This window comes from Argentina silus, assembly GCF_951799395.1.
Source record: "Argentina silus genome assembly, chromosome: 16".
NCBI lineage: Eukaryota > Metazoa > Chordata > Actinopteri > Argentiniformes > Argentinidae > Argentina > Argentina silus.
Window position 1 is genome coordinate 12763207 of NC_139670.1, and position 17500 is coordinate 12780706.

A 17500-nucleotide genomic window follows, 5' to 3' on the forward strand; every position below is an offset into this window, starting at 1 on the left:
GGATTGAATATTGAAGTAAGAATTAAGACCTTTAACCAAACACCAACCTCACCAGAACACAAATCACACACAAACAAACTGTCACAGTAAGGTTTAGGACTAGATAGATATTGGGATTTAGGGTAGGTTTAGGGTTAGGGTTTAGTTTACATTTACTGCATTTAGCAGATAGAGGTTAGGGTTCAGGGCTAGATAGAGGTTAGGCTAGGGCTAGATAGAGGCTAAAGTTAGGGCTAGATAGAGGCTAGGGTTAGGGCTAGATAGAGGCTAAAGTTAGGGCTAGATAGAGGCTAAAGTTAGGGCTAGATATAGGCTAGGGTTAGGGCTACATAGAAGCTAGAGTTAGGGCTAGATAGAGGCTTGGGTTAGGGTTAGGGCTAGATATAGGCTAGGGTTAGGGTTAGATAGAGGCTAGGGTTAGGGCTAGATATAGGCTAGGGTTAGGGTTTAGATAGAGGCTAGTTAGGGTAGATAGAGGCTAGTTAGGGTTAGATAGAGGGCTAGTTAGGGCTAGATATAGGCTAGGGTTAGGGTTAAGATAGAGGCTAGGGCTAGATATAGGCTAGGGTTAGGGCTAGATATGGCTAGAGATAGGGCTAGATATAGGCTAGAGTTTAGGGCTAGATAGAGGCTAGGGTTAGTGCTTAGATATAGGCTAGTTAGGGCTAGATATAGGCTAGTTAGGGCTAGATAGAGGCTAGGGTTCAGGGCTAGATATAGGTTAGAGTTAGGGCGTAGATAGAGGCTAGGTTAGGGTTAGATAGAGGTTAGAGTTAGGGCTAGATAGAGGCTAGTTAGGGCTAGATAGAGGCTAGGGTTAGGGCTAGATAGAGGCTAGTTAGGGCTAGATAGAGGCTAGGAGTTAGGGCTAGATAGAGGCTAGTTAGGGCTAGATAGAGGCTTAGGTTAGGCTAGATAGAGGCTAGGGTTAGGGCTAGATAGAGGCTAGTTAGGGCTAGATAGAGGCTAGTTAGGGCTAGATAGAGGCTAGATAGAGGCTAGTTAGGGCTAGATAGAGGCTAGTTAGGGCTAGATAGAGGTTAGAGTTAGGCTAGATAGAGGCTAGGGTTAGGCTAGATAGAGGCTAGGGTTAGGGCTAGATAGAGACTAGTTAGGGCTAGATAGAGGCTAGGGTTAGGGCTAGATAGAGGCTACAGTTGGGGGGTTAAGGTTATGTAAAATGTAAATTGAGTTGTGTAACAGGACAAGCAGGATGACCCTGCAGCAAGTGCAGAGACAAGTGCTAATTCTCTCCATCTCCATCTCATCTCCATCTGTCTCTCTTCTGCTCTCCTTCTCCCTTTCTCTCCATCTGTCCTTCTCTCATGCTCTCTTTGTCAAAGGTTTATCTGAAGCCCAGGCCAAAACATGAGACACAAGAGACGGAGAGACAGAGACTTTCTCGCTCTCTCCCAGAAGCGCAGTTTATAACCATCTGAAACCTTATGTAACTAAGACACAAGTCACAGACACAAAGGATTTGCACTCAACGCGCACGTGTGCACGCGCACACACATCACCGATATTTAGGGTGTTTAAGGACGGCGGCAGATGCGAGCCTCTCGCTCCAACTTCTGATGGTCTGAGGTGAGAGACAGAAAAGGGTTACAACAGGTTTGTGAAGGGTTAGGGAGCCTCACACAGGCTTGTTGGAGGGTTCTGGGGCCTCACAGAGGCTTGTTGGAGGGATAGGGAGCCTCACACAGGCTTGTTGGAGGGTTCTGGGGCCTCACAGAGGCTTGTTGGAGGGATAGGGAGCCTCACACAGGCTTGTTGGAGGGTTCTGGAGATGTTTTGTATGGATTTGCTCCAGTAAGTGATTCCCGCTAACATCGGCACAAGAAGCACTGTACCAGAGAAGCAGGAGAAGGGAGAGCAAACCCAACCCTCCCTGGAACAGACTGTCAGGACAGGGAACAGGACACAACACACACAGCAACATCCTAGAACTCTCTAGCTTATCAAAGGGTAAAGAGATAGGTCAGATAGAGTGGAAGAAAAAGACTTCGGAGGGGGGGGGACGGACGGAGACGGAGACGGGAGACAAAGGAAGTATCCCAGCCAGGGTCATATTCCAAAAAATGCATGTGTAAGGGTGGTGTGTGTGTGTGTGGTGTGTGTATAAAGGGGTTGCACACAGCCCCAGCTGTGGAACATTGCTGTGCTAGCACTTCTGCCTGGCAGGGACACAAGGAAGGACACACACACCACACACACACACACACACACACACACACACACACACACCTCAAAATTCAATTGAGGCTGTTGGTGACAGTATGTTATGAAAGAGGCTCAGCAGTGTGTGCGTCCGTGCGTGTTGTGTGTGTGTGTGTGTGTGTGTGTGTGTGTGTGTGTGTGTGTGTAATAAACACTGCTTATCCGCAGAATATTTCTACACAGATTAATAACCACTATTCATTTAAAATATTGTAAAAGTTAAACCAATGTCAGTCTGAGCCTAATCACCCTAAGCAGGTCAGAGGTCATGTGGGGTAACCCTGGCGATGGCCCAGGGTGAGTCAGGCTCCGTGTTTGTGTGTGCATGTTCACTCTCATTTTAATGAAACCAACACTGCCACAAGGCTTGCATGCGCGCAGCGCGCACACACACGCACACACACACACACACACACACACACACACACACACACACACACAGAGAGAGACACACAGAGAGACACACAGAGAGACACACAGAGACACACAGAGACACAGACACACACCCACACAAAGTCAGGATGCATTATTCAGTAAGCAAAGTAGAGCATTTCAGTCTGATTGAGCAAACAGTAGCTGAATCACATCACATTTCATTTCAACAAATAGTTCAGGCTAATTTGATAGCACAGCACTGAATAGCTCAGAGTAACTCAATTCAATAACTGTTAAACAGGTTATTTTATCAACCCCAAAACTGTGTAAAAACAAATATACTGTAGGGCACCCACACCCACACCCACACCCACATCCGCCATCCTCCATTCTCTACTTCCCTCTTTCTGTATGCCAGCATCGCCCCCCCCCCCCCCCCCCCCCCCCCCCCTCTCTCTCTCTGTGTCTGTCTGTCTGTCTGTCTATCCTGCCATCCCCTATTTATTTTTAATTCACTTCTTTATTTATCCTTTATTCATACAGGTGATCCTGTCCTCCTTCCTCTCCTCCTTCTCCTCTCCCCCTCTGCCTCGACATCTCTCTCCCCCTCTCTCCTCCCCAGGCACATGTATAGATTTTCCTCGTCTAAGGGAGAGAGACACAACGCCGAGCTCAGTCTAATTACACTGGTGACGCAGCAGAGGGAGAGAGAGAGGATTACATGAAACGTCCATTTGCTGGAAGAGGATCACATATCCCCAGTGTGCGTGTGTGTGCGTGTGTGTGTGTGTGTGTGTGTGTGTGTGTGTGTGTGTGTGTGTGTGTACTGTAGCATGGGGCGGTGTCACTGCAGCTCTCACTAATTCATTCAATCTTCTTATTTGTTGATGTGTGCGGTGCCATGTCGACGTGGTGTGTGTAGGTTTGCTTGTGTGTGTGTGTGTGTGTGTGTGTGTGTGTGTGTGTGTGTGTGTGTGGGGTAGTAGTAGATGAGAAAGAGCGGGCTGGTGGGTAATTACTGGCACTTCCTGCTGTTCTCTAATTGGCCATCTGCTTGGCCAGGGGGCGGGCCCACAGCCATCTTACATCAGCACAGGAGAGAGAAGAGGAAGGCCATCTCTCTCTCACACACGCGCGCACACACACACGCGCGCACGCGCACACACACACACGCGCGCACACACACACGCACACGCGCGCACACACGCACACGCACACACACACACACACACACACACACACACACACACACACAGTAATGGCAGACAGGGATCAGTCTTCAATATCCAACCTGTAGCAAACGTGTCAAAACACACACAGGGAAATACCGTCAAGATAAAATGGACTCAATGTCATTTCCAAAACCGTATTGGAGATGCTTCAGCCTCCTGACCTGGACGTGGATCAAGTGTGTTAGTCAGAGCTAAGTTGGAACAAAAGCCTGCACCACCCACACCCCCCCAGGCCCTTTTGCATGAGAAAAATTGCATAACACGCCCACCCCTGTCCTGGGCTAGCCCCTTGCGACTCGACCCCTCCCCCCCTCCTCAGATTACTGCAGTGTTTACCAGAGCTTTCAGAGACTTACCCACCAGGCCGAGCGTGAGGTCACACTGGCCCAGTAGTGCTAAAAAAAAAACACCCAAATCCTACCGGGCATGCTGCCCACTCATGCACTGCCTGTGAGACTGTGTGTCTACTGTATGGCTTACACTATTCTTCCTCCTCTGTCAAAATACCCCCCCCCCCCCTTTTCTTTCTCTCTCTCTCTCTCTCTCTCTCTGTCCTGTATCTCTCCATCGCTCCTCCCTCTCCCTCTCTTCCTTCTCCTCCTCTTCTCTCCGTCCCCTTCGTTTTTCTTTCTCCTCATGTCGCCATCACTCCTGCCTTTTGCCTTTTGCCTTTTCCCCTTCCTCTCTCTCCCTCTCTCCTCCCCTCCCCCCTCCCCCTCTCCAGACTGGTGTGTCACTGAGATCTCACTGCAAGGCCGTCCTGTCTAACACTCCTCCGATCCTGGCCCACTTTCCTTCACCCTCGTCACACATTTGCGCATGCGCTCGCACGCCACACGCACACGCGCACGCACGCACACGCACACACACACACACACACACACACACACACTCCTGTCCTTACTTTTCATTGGAACCAGATCATCTGTACATTCTCTTTGTGGACACTACATGTTATACTGTAGACCTAACAATAATATCACACACACACACAAACACACACATGCAATGTGCACGCCTGCACACATAGCCAACAACAAAAGGGCTAACAGACAGGCGCCTTCATGAAATCCAAGGGGTCTTAGCCCCTGACGAGATACATTTAGCCTAAGTGGATTACCCTCAATACACACCAATCCCCCTCACAGAGTGAGAGGAGGAGAGGAGATGGAGGGAGGGAGGGAGGGAGGGAGAAAGATGGCAAAGAGCAATCGTGCTGGGTGTGAACGGACAGAGGAGAGAGAGAGTGTTAAAGTCTCTACCTGGAGACTTAGTGTCACCTGTGTGCTTCTTCACACCTTCACAGCCCTTGGAAGGATGGAGTGGTTTATGGGAAATCTGTCCTCCAGGTAATTAAGTGTGTGTGTGTGTGTGTGTGTGTGTGTGTGAGCTCCACTCCGGCCTCCAGGATTGAAAAAACACACATACTGTAATTGCATATAGAGCACATGACACACTGACCCTACATACAGTTGTCAACATAGGAAATCATACAACAGGTGCACCTCTGACATGCTGATAAGACAGGGGGGAGCCAACTCCTAAAATGTATTATACATTGCACACACTCTCTCTCTCACACTCATACACTCACACACTCACACTAAAGAGAGAGACTGGCCCCAAAATGTACCACACAGCAGCAGCAGGGAGCTTCAGTTTCCAAACAGTGTCTCAATCAACATCCTGCTACCATAACAGACACACCTACACTACACACAGACACAAACTGGCCTCCCAACCCAAACACACCACGTGTCATTAGACCCCGTGCCAAGTGTCTGTGAATTACCTCTGGCGGAGAGCTTCTTAGTGTTGATGATTTTTGCGGCAAACTCTTGACCTGATGACTTCTTTACACACCTGCGCACTACTGAGAATGCTCCCCTGGGGAGAGAAAACAAGGAAAGCAAAGTGGTTCTTGGTTAGGGTTTGGAGTTTTACAAATAGACACACACACACACACACACACACACACACACACACAAACACACTCACACAAAGGGAAAGGTTAGATTACTAACGCAAGACTGTGGCTACACGTCTGGCCAAAAAACAAGACTACTATTCTACTAGTGAAGATTCTAAATGTGTCTGGTCCATATTTGATTTCATAAAGGCTGTGCAATAAAACATTGACCAGACAAATTGATTGAATCATCGCTCCACTTTCACTTGTGGCAGTCACTCTTACTGTTCTAGCCTTCCTGCAGGAGAGCCTCTGCCAATGCGACTGGCCTTGTATTCCACAAGGTACCGCATCTGACCTGAATAAATACAGACTGGTCCAAGCCCTGTTCTGGTGCACCCCCCCCCCCCAACACTGTTGATGGTATGGGGGGTTGAGAGCGATGTAAGTGTGTGGCAGGGCGCCAATCTTTCAGAGCGGCAATGTCTGCTGGTTCTTTTCTGGTTTCTATAGCAGGCTACCAAGGAAACCAGGTAGCCTACTATACACACCCCTAGCAATCAGGGGCATCAATTAATGCCAATTAAGAGCGAGGGAGAGGGGAGAAAAGCGGACCCAGAGACTAGTTGCCTAGCTACCCATGTTCTGGGGCAAAAGGAGTTGGGAGGAAGGGAGACAAGAATTCCGTTACCGGCCAGAGGAGAGAGGAAAAATACACCAATGCCGGTAATGTAGCGGCCCGGTTTTCTCTCCGTCATCCAGATTCGGAGAAACCACGTCACTCACCCCTGCACTTTAAAGCCGAATCGCCGGCGACGTGCCACACACAGGGATGCTTATAACGCTACATGGAACTTATGAGCGGCCGGCTGCCTGCTGGTGCGTGAAGTGTGTGAGGTTTTACATAATGCAAACAAATGTGACTTCCCTTTGGGAGGGGGGTGGTGTAAGGCCAAGAACGTTCGCTCGACTCGCGACGACTAGACTTACGGTTAAACGAATCTGCAAGACAGCGCAAAGCCATGCCAGCTACGCTGCAGCTCAAGACCAGACAGAAGCAAATACGGTTAGCTAGTTATAGCTAGACGGCAGCGCTGTCAAAAAGGACCGCCAGCGTGCCAGCAAAAAATGTCAGAGGGCTTTCGCTCGAACGCTTCCTGGCAAATTCAGCAGACCGAAAGACAAGGCTGACATAATGCTAACTGGCTAGCTTTCTGTGCACCATCGCACACACGGATACTAGAACACGAGCTACCTATAAAAAAAAAATGCGTACTGCCCGGATCTGGGCTGGTTGCGCTAAGCCCCGGCCCTTGCCTACGACACGCAATTCCTATTACTAGCTAGCCGGTTTCTGTCAACATCCAGCTAGGTAAGACAATACAAAAGAGGATCAGGCTATCCTAGCGGGCTAGCTAAGCTAGCTAAAGCTACGGGGGTGGGGGAAAGACGGTAAGGCACAACACGGTGCACTACAGCAGTCGCTTACTTCCCGAGCTCTTCGTAGAGTTGGTACTCGTCGGTAAACCTGGTGGAGGTAACAATGGTAGCCATGCTGAACGGGGGAGAGGGGGGCTCCGAGCCTTAGGGTACGGCGGTGGCAGGCACTCTCACAGGGTCCGAGGGAGGATAGCCTCCGATACTAGAGCACCTCTGACAGGCAGGCAGGGAGAAAGGGAGAGAGGCAGAGACGGGAAGGGAGGGGTTGGCGGAGGTGGAGAGAGAGAGACAGGGAGAGAGAGAGAGAGAAAGGGGGAGGGAGGGAGGGAGCCACGCGAGATTTGAGAAGGGTTTTGAGCAGAGTCATGTAATCAGACCTCCGTCGCAGTATTCGGTGAATCAGCGGTTCGCGTGCTCTAAGTCGGGAAAACGATATACCGCCGGTCCGGTTTGAATACAGTACTTCAAAGATCCATTCTTCCCTCTTTGTGGTAATCCCTGATCTGACACAGCTGAATTGGTGAAAGCAATAAAATCCCTGCTTTCACCCGACCGTTAAATCCTCACCAGCCTACTTCCAAGGAAAACTAGGGGAAGGAAGGGGATATTATCAAATTATTCAACATGGCCATCGCTAGTGTTGCATAGGCTTCTCCTCGTATGCAGCCTGGTCTAAATCTAAACCCCTTTCACTTGTTCCTTTTGGCGGCACTGCCCTTGATCGGGTCGTTATCCATGGTGCTGAACTTCACCTGGCCGTAGCCTGTCTGACCTCGGTCGCTGTTCAGTGCTGAATTAGAACCCTTATGTTTAATTACAACAGTGCAGTCCAGTCCTTCATAATGGTGGAGGGGTGGTTAGTGGTTGTGGTGGTAAGGTAGTCTCATACATGCATCCTATTAGCATTATGTGCAGCATTCTACACCCTTTTCCCTGAAGTGAGCGCTGCACTCCCCCGACATGGAACCCATTACAACGCTCCTTTTAAATCCATGTGAACGAGTGCATTTTAAGTGCACACTTCAGGGAAAAGGGAAAGAGAATTGGGAAGCAGAGCAGGTGTGCTGCATGATTTACTGTTGCAAGCCTGGGATCAGGGAAAAGGAAGAAGACCTCACTACAGCTAGCAGAACTCTGCAGCCTCTCATGTCTATTGCATGCTGACCGTTATTTCCATTCACTTTTATTTTGGGAAATAGAACTCTCTCAATTTACCAATTTACCCCTCAGGATCATGTCCTGACATGCATTATAGGATTGGATCCTTTACTGTGTGAGTTTTGAATATGATTTTTTTGGTGTATGCGCCTATACAGATCTTTTATACTGAGAGCCTTTGAAAGAGGCTCTGGCCCTTTGCCCTGTAGAAGTGATATTGGATTAATTGACAGGTACTTGAGGTTGATTGATTTGAGATAGGCCTATTGACCCACTCCTCTTGGTGCATGAGAGAAGACTCTACGATTCAGTATCATCTGGAGACTAGATGCATCCTGTAGGTTTTCCACCTCTCTGTCAATGCACTGCAGCAGTGAGGCAGATGCACACTCACACAAATATACAGTACACACACACACACACACACACACACACACACACACACACACACACCACACTTTAGCCAGGGATCAATATAGATCAATGGGACTACTCTGAGACACGAGGCCATTCAAACCCAGTGATTCAGCCTGTGTGTGTGTGTGTGTGTGTGTGTGAGTGTGTGCGCGCGCATGTGCACGTGCACGTGCATGCGCATGTCTGTAAGTCTGTGTGTGTATGTGTATGTCTGCCTGAGAGGAAAAAGTAGAATATACAAGATGGATCTAAAGTTTCCATACTGTCAATGCTGGGGCTGGGTGGCGCTGAGAGATGATGTCATGTCACAGAGATCCAGAGTGCTTTGCTAAATGTTTTATGTGGCATTAGCAGGAGGCCATCAGAAGACAGGGGGAGGGGTGGTGTGTGTGTGTGTACGTGTACGTGTGTGTGCGTGTGTGTGTGTGTGCGCGTGTGTGTGTGTGTGTATGCTTCTTGAGTAGCAGTGCCTTCTCAGCAGTCTCTGCCTTAGAGGGGAGACCACAAACACCACAGAAACTCACAGTAGAAAGAGGACACGGTCGTTACACAGTGTGGCGCATCAACCGAGAAGCCGAGACGGGCGAGAGGGGAAGACAGAGGGAGGGGTTTATCTGACCATCATTTTTCCTCCATGAAAGTTGACGGAAAGCACATTCTCAGAGAGCACATTCTCACGTATAACAGTGAAGAGAAGAGAGTGCTGCAGAGGACAGGCCGACGTCATGGAGGTTTAACCGGCCAGGTTAGGAACACAGCTGCTACAGTGGCACCCCTACTCGATACAATAAACGCCACGAGATCTTTAGTGACCAGACATACTGTAGAGTCAGGACCTTGTTTTAGTGTCTCACTGGAAGGACCGCAAAGGATTGCATGGCACTGTTCCCAATGAGAATTTAGAATTTAAAATCCCCTTTATTGGGTCAATGCGTCAGAGACAAACAGAGAGAGAGAGAGAGAGAGAGAGAAAGAGGGAGAGAGAGAGAGAGAGAGAGAGGGGACCTAGTTTTTCCTCAGGAACCCATGGCAGGTGTTTAGTGATTTAAAAAAGGGAAAACACTTGCACATCCAGGTGCGTCTTTGTTTTACCAGGTGTTTAGTGATGCCAGATCCTTCAGGTAGTGATAGTGATAGTGTGTTTGTGTGTGTGTGTGTGTGTGCGTGTGATCATGAGCAATGGAGGACGACTGAGCTCTGCAGTGCATGTAGCAGCTTCTTCTTCTCCTCCCTTACCCACTCACTGACCCTGCCCTCTCCTCCTCCTCCTCTTCCTCCTCCTCCTCTTCTTCCTCCCACAGTGGTTATGTAATGGTGTACTCCACATCTCAGTTCCTTTATCATCCCTCTCTCACCACACACTCTGCCCCACCCACTCTGAGAGAGAGAGAGAGAGAGAGAGAGAGAGAGAGAGAGAGAGAGAGAGAGAGAGAGAGAGAGAGAGAGAGAGAGAGAGAGAGAGAGAGAGAGAGAGAGAGAGAGAGAGCGAGAAGGAGGGCGAGATGGGACAGGAGAGAGAAAGCGGCAAAGAGATTCCGAGTTCAGCTGTGAGGAGGAGAGTGTGTGTGTGTGTGTGTGTGTGTGTGTGTGTGTGTGTGTGTGTGTGTGTGTGTGTGTGTGTGTGTGTGTGTGTGTGTGTGTGTGTGTGCGCGCGCGTGCACGCATGTGTGTGTCATATTGAGGAGTCCTGCTGGAGGGTATGCTGTGTCACTATGACTCATGTCCCTATACAAGTGACCATGACTTGTTCATGGCTGCTCTTTCAAGGTAATACTGAGCTGTGTTGAGCTACGGGATACTGGCCTCCAGGCTTGGCCACACTGGGCTACTGAATACAGCTCTCTTCAGACTGTCATGGCTATGGCTGTGGCTTTTGCAGCCACAATGTGTCCCTCCCAAGCTGACTCAACAGAACGAGGGCATTCAACTGCTGAAGGAGACATGATTAGCCCCTGTCACAACTCATAAGACCAATGGGTGGTTGAATAGACCCTCTGCTACACCATAGATGGATGGATGGGTGGATGGGTGGATAGCCAAAGGTTCTGTCCTTACGATGGCAATGCTGAACAGAGGGTTTTGATTCTGGTGCTGCGCCTGGCTCTGCTTTGCCTTTTAAAAAGGGAACTGCAGCACGGCACACACGTTATACTGTACAGTACATCCAAAGCAAAAACCCACACACAGGATTCTGACTAGAAGTCCTCCTCCTCTCTTTTCCTCATCTCTCTCTCTCTCTCTCTCTCTCTCTCTACAATCTTCCTTTGTCCTAGGACATGGTGATCAACAAGCCAAGGGACTCAGGGAGTGCAGTTACCCCCCCCCCCATACACACACACACACATACACACACACCACACACACACACACACACAACCCCCTTCTGCACACAGTAAGAAAGAGAGGAGAGATAACAGAGTACACTGCTGTTTGTCTAAGTCTGTGTATCTATCTATAGTCCTCCTCTCTCTGCCCTCATTACAAATGACCTACCTGCCCACATTCAGGCTGTGGTGTGTGTGCGTGTGTGTGTGTGTGTGTGTCAGTGTGTCTGTGTGTGTGTGTGTGTGTGTGTGTGTGTGTGTGAGAGAGAGTGTGTGCATGTGTGTGCGCGCGCGTGTGCATGAGTAGGTGTGTGAATCCCCGCCAACCACCTACCCACTCTGAAAGCCCCATAACCCTGAAAATAGGGACTCTGCTTCCACCTGATGCCTGACAGGCTGAACTGCAGCTCCAAGACTGGACTGAAATGAGACAAGAGAAACTCTTTACAACAGAGAAGAGTTGGTACAGTGTTTGTACCCACACACACACACACACACACACACACACACACACACACACACACACACACACACACACACACACACACCTTACTGATTTGTAGGACTGATTTCCCATAAACCAATCACCTGACTTTTATTCCTGTCCAGGTCAGCACCATTCAAGTTGTAGTTTAAAGTTAAAAATCATTATTTTCACTTTAGGGTTTACAAGGTTATTGCATTGTTATTGCTGCCATTAAGGACAGATATTGCTTATTATATTATGTCATATAACTAATTCGAAAGATTCTAATGGAGCTTGGAGAGCAATGTGCTAGATGGCTTCCCTCCCATCCCAAAGTGCCATGCTGCTGACAGGCTGACCATTGAATGCTGACAGGCTGACCATTGAATGCTGACAGGCTGACCACTGTAGATAAGTTGGTGCAGACTTATAGCCATAAGGGCGCAGGAGAGATTCTGGAGAAAGTTCCACGGAATGACCTCGTCAAGGAGCTACAAAAGGGCACTAAAACAGGCGACAAAAATAACATAAGAATGAAATCTGAGGACAACATTTGCTGTTGGAATTCTAATCAACAACGGGAGACTGGATGAGATCATAACGTGTCTCTTTCCTACCCCTGCAATTCTGGACCCCAGTGTGAGAACTGAAGACACCGGGCAGCAGCTCCCTGACAACCCAGAACGGGTCATGAAGTATGCAAATGGATTCTGAGTGCTTCAGCTTGGGTCAGCACAGCAGGGACGTGGAGGTGAAGGACCACCCAGAATGCAACCTGGGAGTGGCTAAAAAAGACTGTTGACAGGAAGGGAGAGCTGCATTCAACCTTACACTCCATTTGACATTTTAGACATTTAGCAGACGCCTTTATCCAAAGCGACTTACCACAAGTACATTTGTCTAAGTAAGTGAATCATCTATACATCAATCATCATAAGAAAAATAAATCTATGCTAGGACCAGGGGCCATTGGCAGTCACAATGCTAGAAGAAGGAAGAATTAGAACACCAGAGTAGGGGGGGGTGGTCCTTCTACAACCCCAAAGACATGACACTCATCCACACTGTTAAACGCACATCCATGCTTGCCCGCAAAGTTTGTGGCCTACTACTCCAGGGAGATCCTGATTTGATATTAATTACTTTGCTAATGGATGCATGTATTACATTTTGATTGTTTTATTTAGTTATCGTTGATTATAAACTCAGGTAAGCAATAAGACTAATCTGTTCATCTACTGTATACTTACTGAGCTTTTAACCTGTATTTACCTATCAAATACATTTGTATGTCCGCCTGAATTTACTACCTGATCCAAAGAAGTTCTACCTTTTTGAAAATGAGTGATGCCAGAGTTCACTGAATGGCAAAATGAATCTTCAGATTTAAATCCAATTGAACATGCATTTTTAATTTTCTGATAAATAAATAAATACCTCAAAACAACCCACAACTGAAGATGGCTGCAGTACAGGCCTGGCAGACCATCACCAGAGAAGATACCCAGCGTCTGGTGGGGTTAGTGGGTCGCAGACTTCAGGCAGTTATTGCATGCAAAGGATTGTCGACCAAATACTAAAGATGAGTGCTTAATTTGGTCATTATATTAATCTGTCCACTCCCCATTGCCAAGGAAGGTATTTATCAGTGGAGGCTGGTCCATTGAGTAAGAGGAGGATGCCCCTTGAATTTTGATCAAATAAAAAAATATATAAATAAAAACGTATGTACAAAAACGGTATATCTGCTGCACACAATGCACTCAAACAGCTCACGCACACACAACAAATCGTTTAAAATGGAGTGAAGTTTCACTTTCTATGGTCTCAACAGTCGTTCCAAATGGTTGAAGATGGTACTGCAGGTTGAAGAGGAAGAGGAAACTGAATTAGCAAGGTCCGGTTTGTTTCAGTGTAAAACGAGGGGCTTCCGACCACAGGGCTCTTACCAAATATGTCAAACTAACGTCCTGACCATCCAATCAAATCATAGGCAAGATTTTATATGTGCCCCTTATGTGGCTCTCTATGTCGTTCTCTTCTACACTAACAGTCTATGGAGAAGCAATTTTATTTATTTATTTATTTATGTGTTTGTTTATTTCAGCAGGAACATTGACAAATTGAATTTCCAACAAGCCAGATGCATTACACCACACCACTTTAGCTTGCGTTAATTTACAGTGTATGTCTCTAAATAGACAGTAAAAATGTAGAATAAACAAACAAAACAAAAAACGATATACTATCGAATAAAGACCAATATATATTGCATGCATACTGTATATGTACATATATACACATACACATATAGATATTAACAACAAAAAACGAACAATAACAACAAAAAAGACAAAACATAGACTTCTACATGGGGTCACATGTTTGCTGAAATTTAAACCTAGTTTTTACTTTGTGTTTGAATTCATTAAGATTTAGCAAATTCTTGCCATGTCATCTGGAAGCAAGTTCCAGGGACATACTCCCTTCACAGAGAAGGTTGTCTTAGTGAGTGCTGTGTTCCCCAGTGGTACTCTACAGCCTCCTCTAGTGGCTCCCCGGTGTATGTGTATCTGTAGATTGCAATAATGTCTCCTTCCAGAGTGATTGTGGAGTCCACGCAAGCATTTAAACATCTAAATCACATTGAGAAATGTACAGAAACTGTCAAAACTAAACCAATTATATTTCTGTAGCAAGTGGCTGTGATCTGTGCTTTTTGTCTACATTGTTCAAAGCTCTGTTGTAGAGTGATTCTATAGACATCAAAACAAACAACTGAAGATGGCTGCAGCACAGGCAGACGGCTGACGGAGCATCACCAGAGAAGATACCCAGCGTCTGGTGGGGTCAATGGGTCGCAGACTTCTGCATGCAAAGGATTGTCAACCAAATACTCCTGTAAACATGAGCTTTATCACAACGGGCTGCAATATTTTTCAGTTTTTTTTTGTTGAGTTAACAAACATACAAGTACTGATTTAAAACCTCTGAGAATGCTATCTTTCCTCTCTGACATGGCTTCTGGTGTTTTTGCTTTGCTTGAGTCATATTTGGTGCATTTCTATCTACCCTTGAATGGGTTCTTGGAACACTCTAGCAGAGACAGGGGCACAACATGGAGTTTCAACAATCATTTTATTAGCAGTCCAGGAGGCAATGACAACAACAAAATCAAAGAGAACAGAACTAAAGATAACAGACAGACAGACAGACACAGACAAACAGGCATTCAACAGAGATGGACCAGAGGGACGCAGACACACTAAACACAAAAGTGTTAAAAAAAAGAAAAGAAAAAAGAAAACCTCAAAACAAATGAGAAGTTAAATTCACTGTGTGTGTGTGTCTGTGTTGGCTGATCCCTCTGTTCCTCAAGAGAAATTCACCAGGACGTTCATCACATTCACACACTGCAGATTCTTTCTCTTTCTCTCCCTCTCTCTCACACACACACACACACACGACAGAGTGTGTGTGTGTGTGTGAGAGAGAGAGAGAGGTGCAGCAACCAACTGACAAAGCACAGTGGTTGAGACAGGAGTTTAAAATTGAGACTTTTTATTCTGTACAGGTTATATACTATATATGCACTGGCAGTCTTCAGGGAAGGAAACCACCCAGAGACATCTCTCTCTCTCTCTCCCCCTCCCTCCCTTTCTCTTGTCCTTCAAGTGGAAAAGAATGGCTCGTCTCCCCATCTCCCCCACCCCGGACAGAACTATAAACAGTCAGACACACCGGGAGGGATGTAGTCATCATGTGGGACAGTTAACACGTGTGTGTTGTAGTGCTAAAATTCACAGCATGAATCTCGAAGAGGGTCCCCTACCGCGTGGTGTCAGAGAGGTGAAGGTTCATACCATATTCCCTGGTCTCCCCCCCTCTCTGTGTGTGTGAATGGATGCATGCATAGACTTTAAATTGGGAGATTCTCAAACATTACAGATTCTTTAGTGTCAACAGCTCACTCCTCTCCCATATTGCCTTGTAGTCACACTCAATCGTTCACATGACTGACACACACACACACACACACACACACACACACACACACACACACACACACACACACACACACACACACACACACACACACACACACACAGGAGAGGGAGAGTAAGGCCATGACTTGAGAGGGAGAAAAGACAAATAGAAAAATAATTCTAGAGATGGAAAAAAAACAGCATTTATTTGATGTTTGTCTTGTGATGTCGTCTTCCTTCGCTCTTACTGGGCTTGAATCATACAAAAAGTCTTGAGTTTCTATCAGAGGGTCGTTTACACACCCAGAACACCCTTTCAGTGCTAGTGTTACAGACAGAACACCTACTACAATCAACATCAGCTCTCTCCCTCACACACACTCACTCACTCACACACACACACACACACACACACTCGCATACGCACACTCACGCTCAAATACGCTCTCCTCGACCTCATCTCTTAGCCAGTGGATCAGCTCCAGCCGTGTTAGAGCTTTACTTTTGGAAAAGAGCAGAGTCACATGAGGAGAGGAGAGGAGGGGGACACACGCGCACATGCAGGCACACACACTCACACACACACAGGCACACACACACACACACACACTCACAGGCGCGCGCGCACACACACGCACACACAGGCACACACACAGACTCTGCCAATAGGCTGTAAATATGTCTCTGGCCCTTTGCTGACAGAGGGAGAGGGGATGGGGGGGGGGTTTAGTTTATTAGGTAAATAAAAGATAAAGCGCTTTCAGGAGGAAGGGTGAGAGAGGTGTCAGGGGTCGGGGGTCGAGGGGGGGGGGCAGTCCTAGCTGAGCAGCTGGCGGATCTCCTTATGCATGTGACACAGGAAGTCCACGTAGGACGCTCCTCCGCTGGCGCTCTTGTCCTCAACCAGGAAGTGTTTGAAGATCAGCTCTGCCTTGTCTTCCTGCTTCACCACCATCAGCTAGAGAGAGAGAGACAGACAGGGTTGAGAGAGAGAGAGAGACAGACAGAGGGTTGAGAGAGAGAGAGACAGACAGAGGGTTGAGAGAGAGAGAGACAGACAGAGGGTTGAGAGAGAGAGAGACAGGGTTGAGAGAGAGAGAGAGAGAGACAGGGTTGAGAGAGAGAGAGAGAGAGAGAGAGAGAGAGAGAGAGGGTTGAGAGAGAGACAAGGAAATGGAGAGGTGGAGATGGAGAGAGACAGACGGAGACGGAGAGAAGCCTCACCTTCATGTATCGTGACCTTTGTGCTCTGAAGGACTCAATGATCTCTCTGAGCCTTTGAGAGAAGGGGTTATCCAGAACCGGAAGACATGTCTGGAACGCAACAGAACACACACACACTCAGGAAATCAAACACAACCATTACACAGACAACACACTGGGATTGGAACACAGAATCAACGAACAAAGAGTGAACAGCTCAACGGATTTGTCGCTTAGCGTACAACCATGAAACACGGTCAACACACAACGACAGCTACAGGGGCTGAACGCAAACGGTTTCTGACCATGTTGGGGTCGATCTGACTGAAGGTCGGCGTGCCAAAGATGTTGAGCAGCAGTTCCTGCTGGGCGTTGGCTCCCACCCACAGGAAGAGGTGGAGCCCCGTCTCCAGGATGTAGACCCCGCCCTTGGATAGCCGCTCCTCTGAGTCCCTCACGGCGAGTGGCAACACATCCGCTTCCAACTTCACCTGGAGGGGGGGGGGGGGGGGAGAGAGAGAGAGAGAGAGAGAGAGAGAGAGGGTAACAAGAAAGGGTCACTATTTTTTACTTTCAGCAACTGCTCTCATCATCAAAGCAATTTACAATCGGTGCCCTCAGCCAGATGTTACAAGATCAATTCAGACAAGCACCAGGGCCTTGAATCTGGTGTGTGTGTGTGCCATGTGAGAGTGTGTGTGTGTGTGTGTGTGTGTGCGTGCCATGTGTGTGTACCATGTGTGTGTGTCTCACCAGAGGCAGAAGGCGGG

General features: G+C 47.7%; 2 protein-coding genes across 3 annotated transcripts in view; one reads left to right on the forward strand and one right to left on the reverse strand.

Moving 5' to 3' along the window:
• Nucleotides 1-17500, forward strand: part of bicral (BICRA like chromatin remodeling complex associated protein) — a 253681-nt gene that overhangs the window by 175857 nt on the left and 60324 nt on the right.
• Nucleotides 14663-17500, reverse strand: part of sec24c (SEC24 homolog C, COPII coat complex component) — a 15150-nt gene continuing 12312 nt past the window's right edge. For both annotated transcript variants that reach the window (XM_083687462.1, XM_083687461.1), the window contains exons 20-23: nt 17484-17500; nt 17036-17221; nt 16752-16841; nt 14663-16485 (exon numbers count right to left, since the gene is read on the reverse strand). The exon at nt 17484-17500 is cut by the window's right edge and continues 163 nt beyond it. In XM_083687462.1, coding sequence (XP_083543588.1) covers nt 16345-16485; nt 16752-16841; nt 17036-17221; nt 17484-17500 — 434 coding nt within the window. In that variant the 3' untranslated portion in view covers nt 14663-16344. The remainder of the gene's footprint in view (nt 16486-16751; nt 16842-17035; nt 17222-17483) is intronic.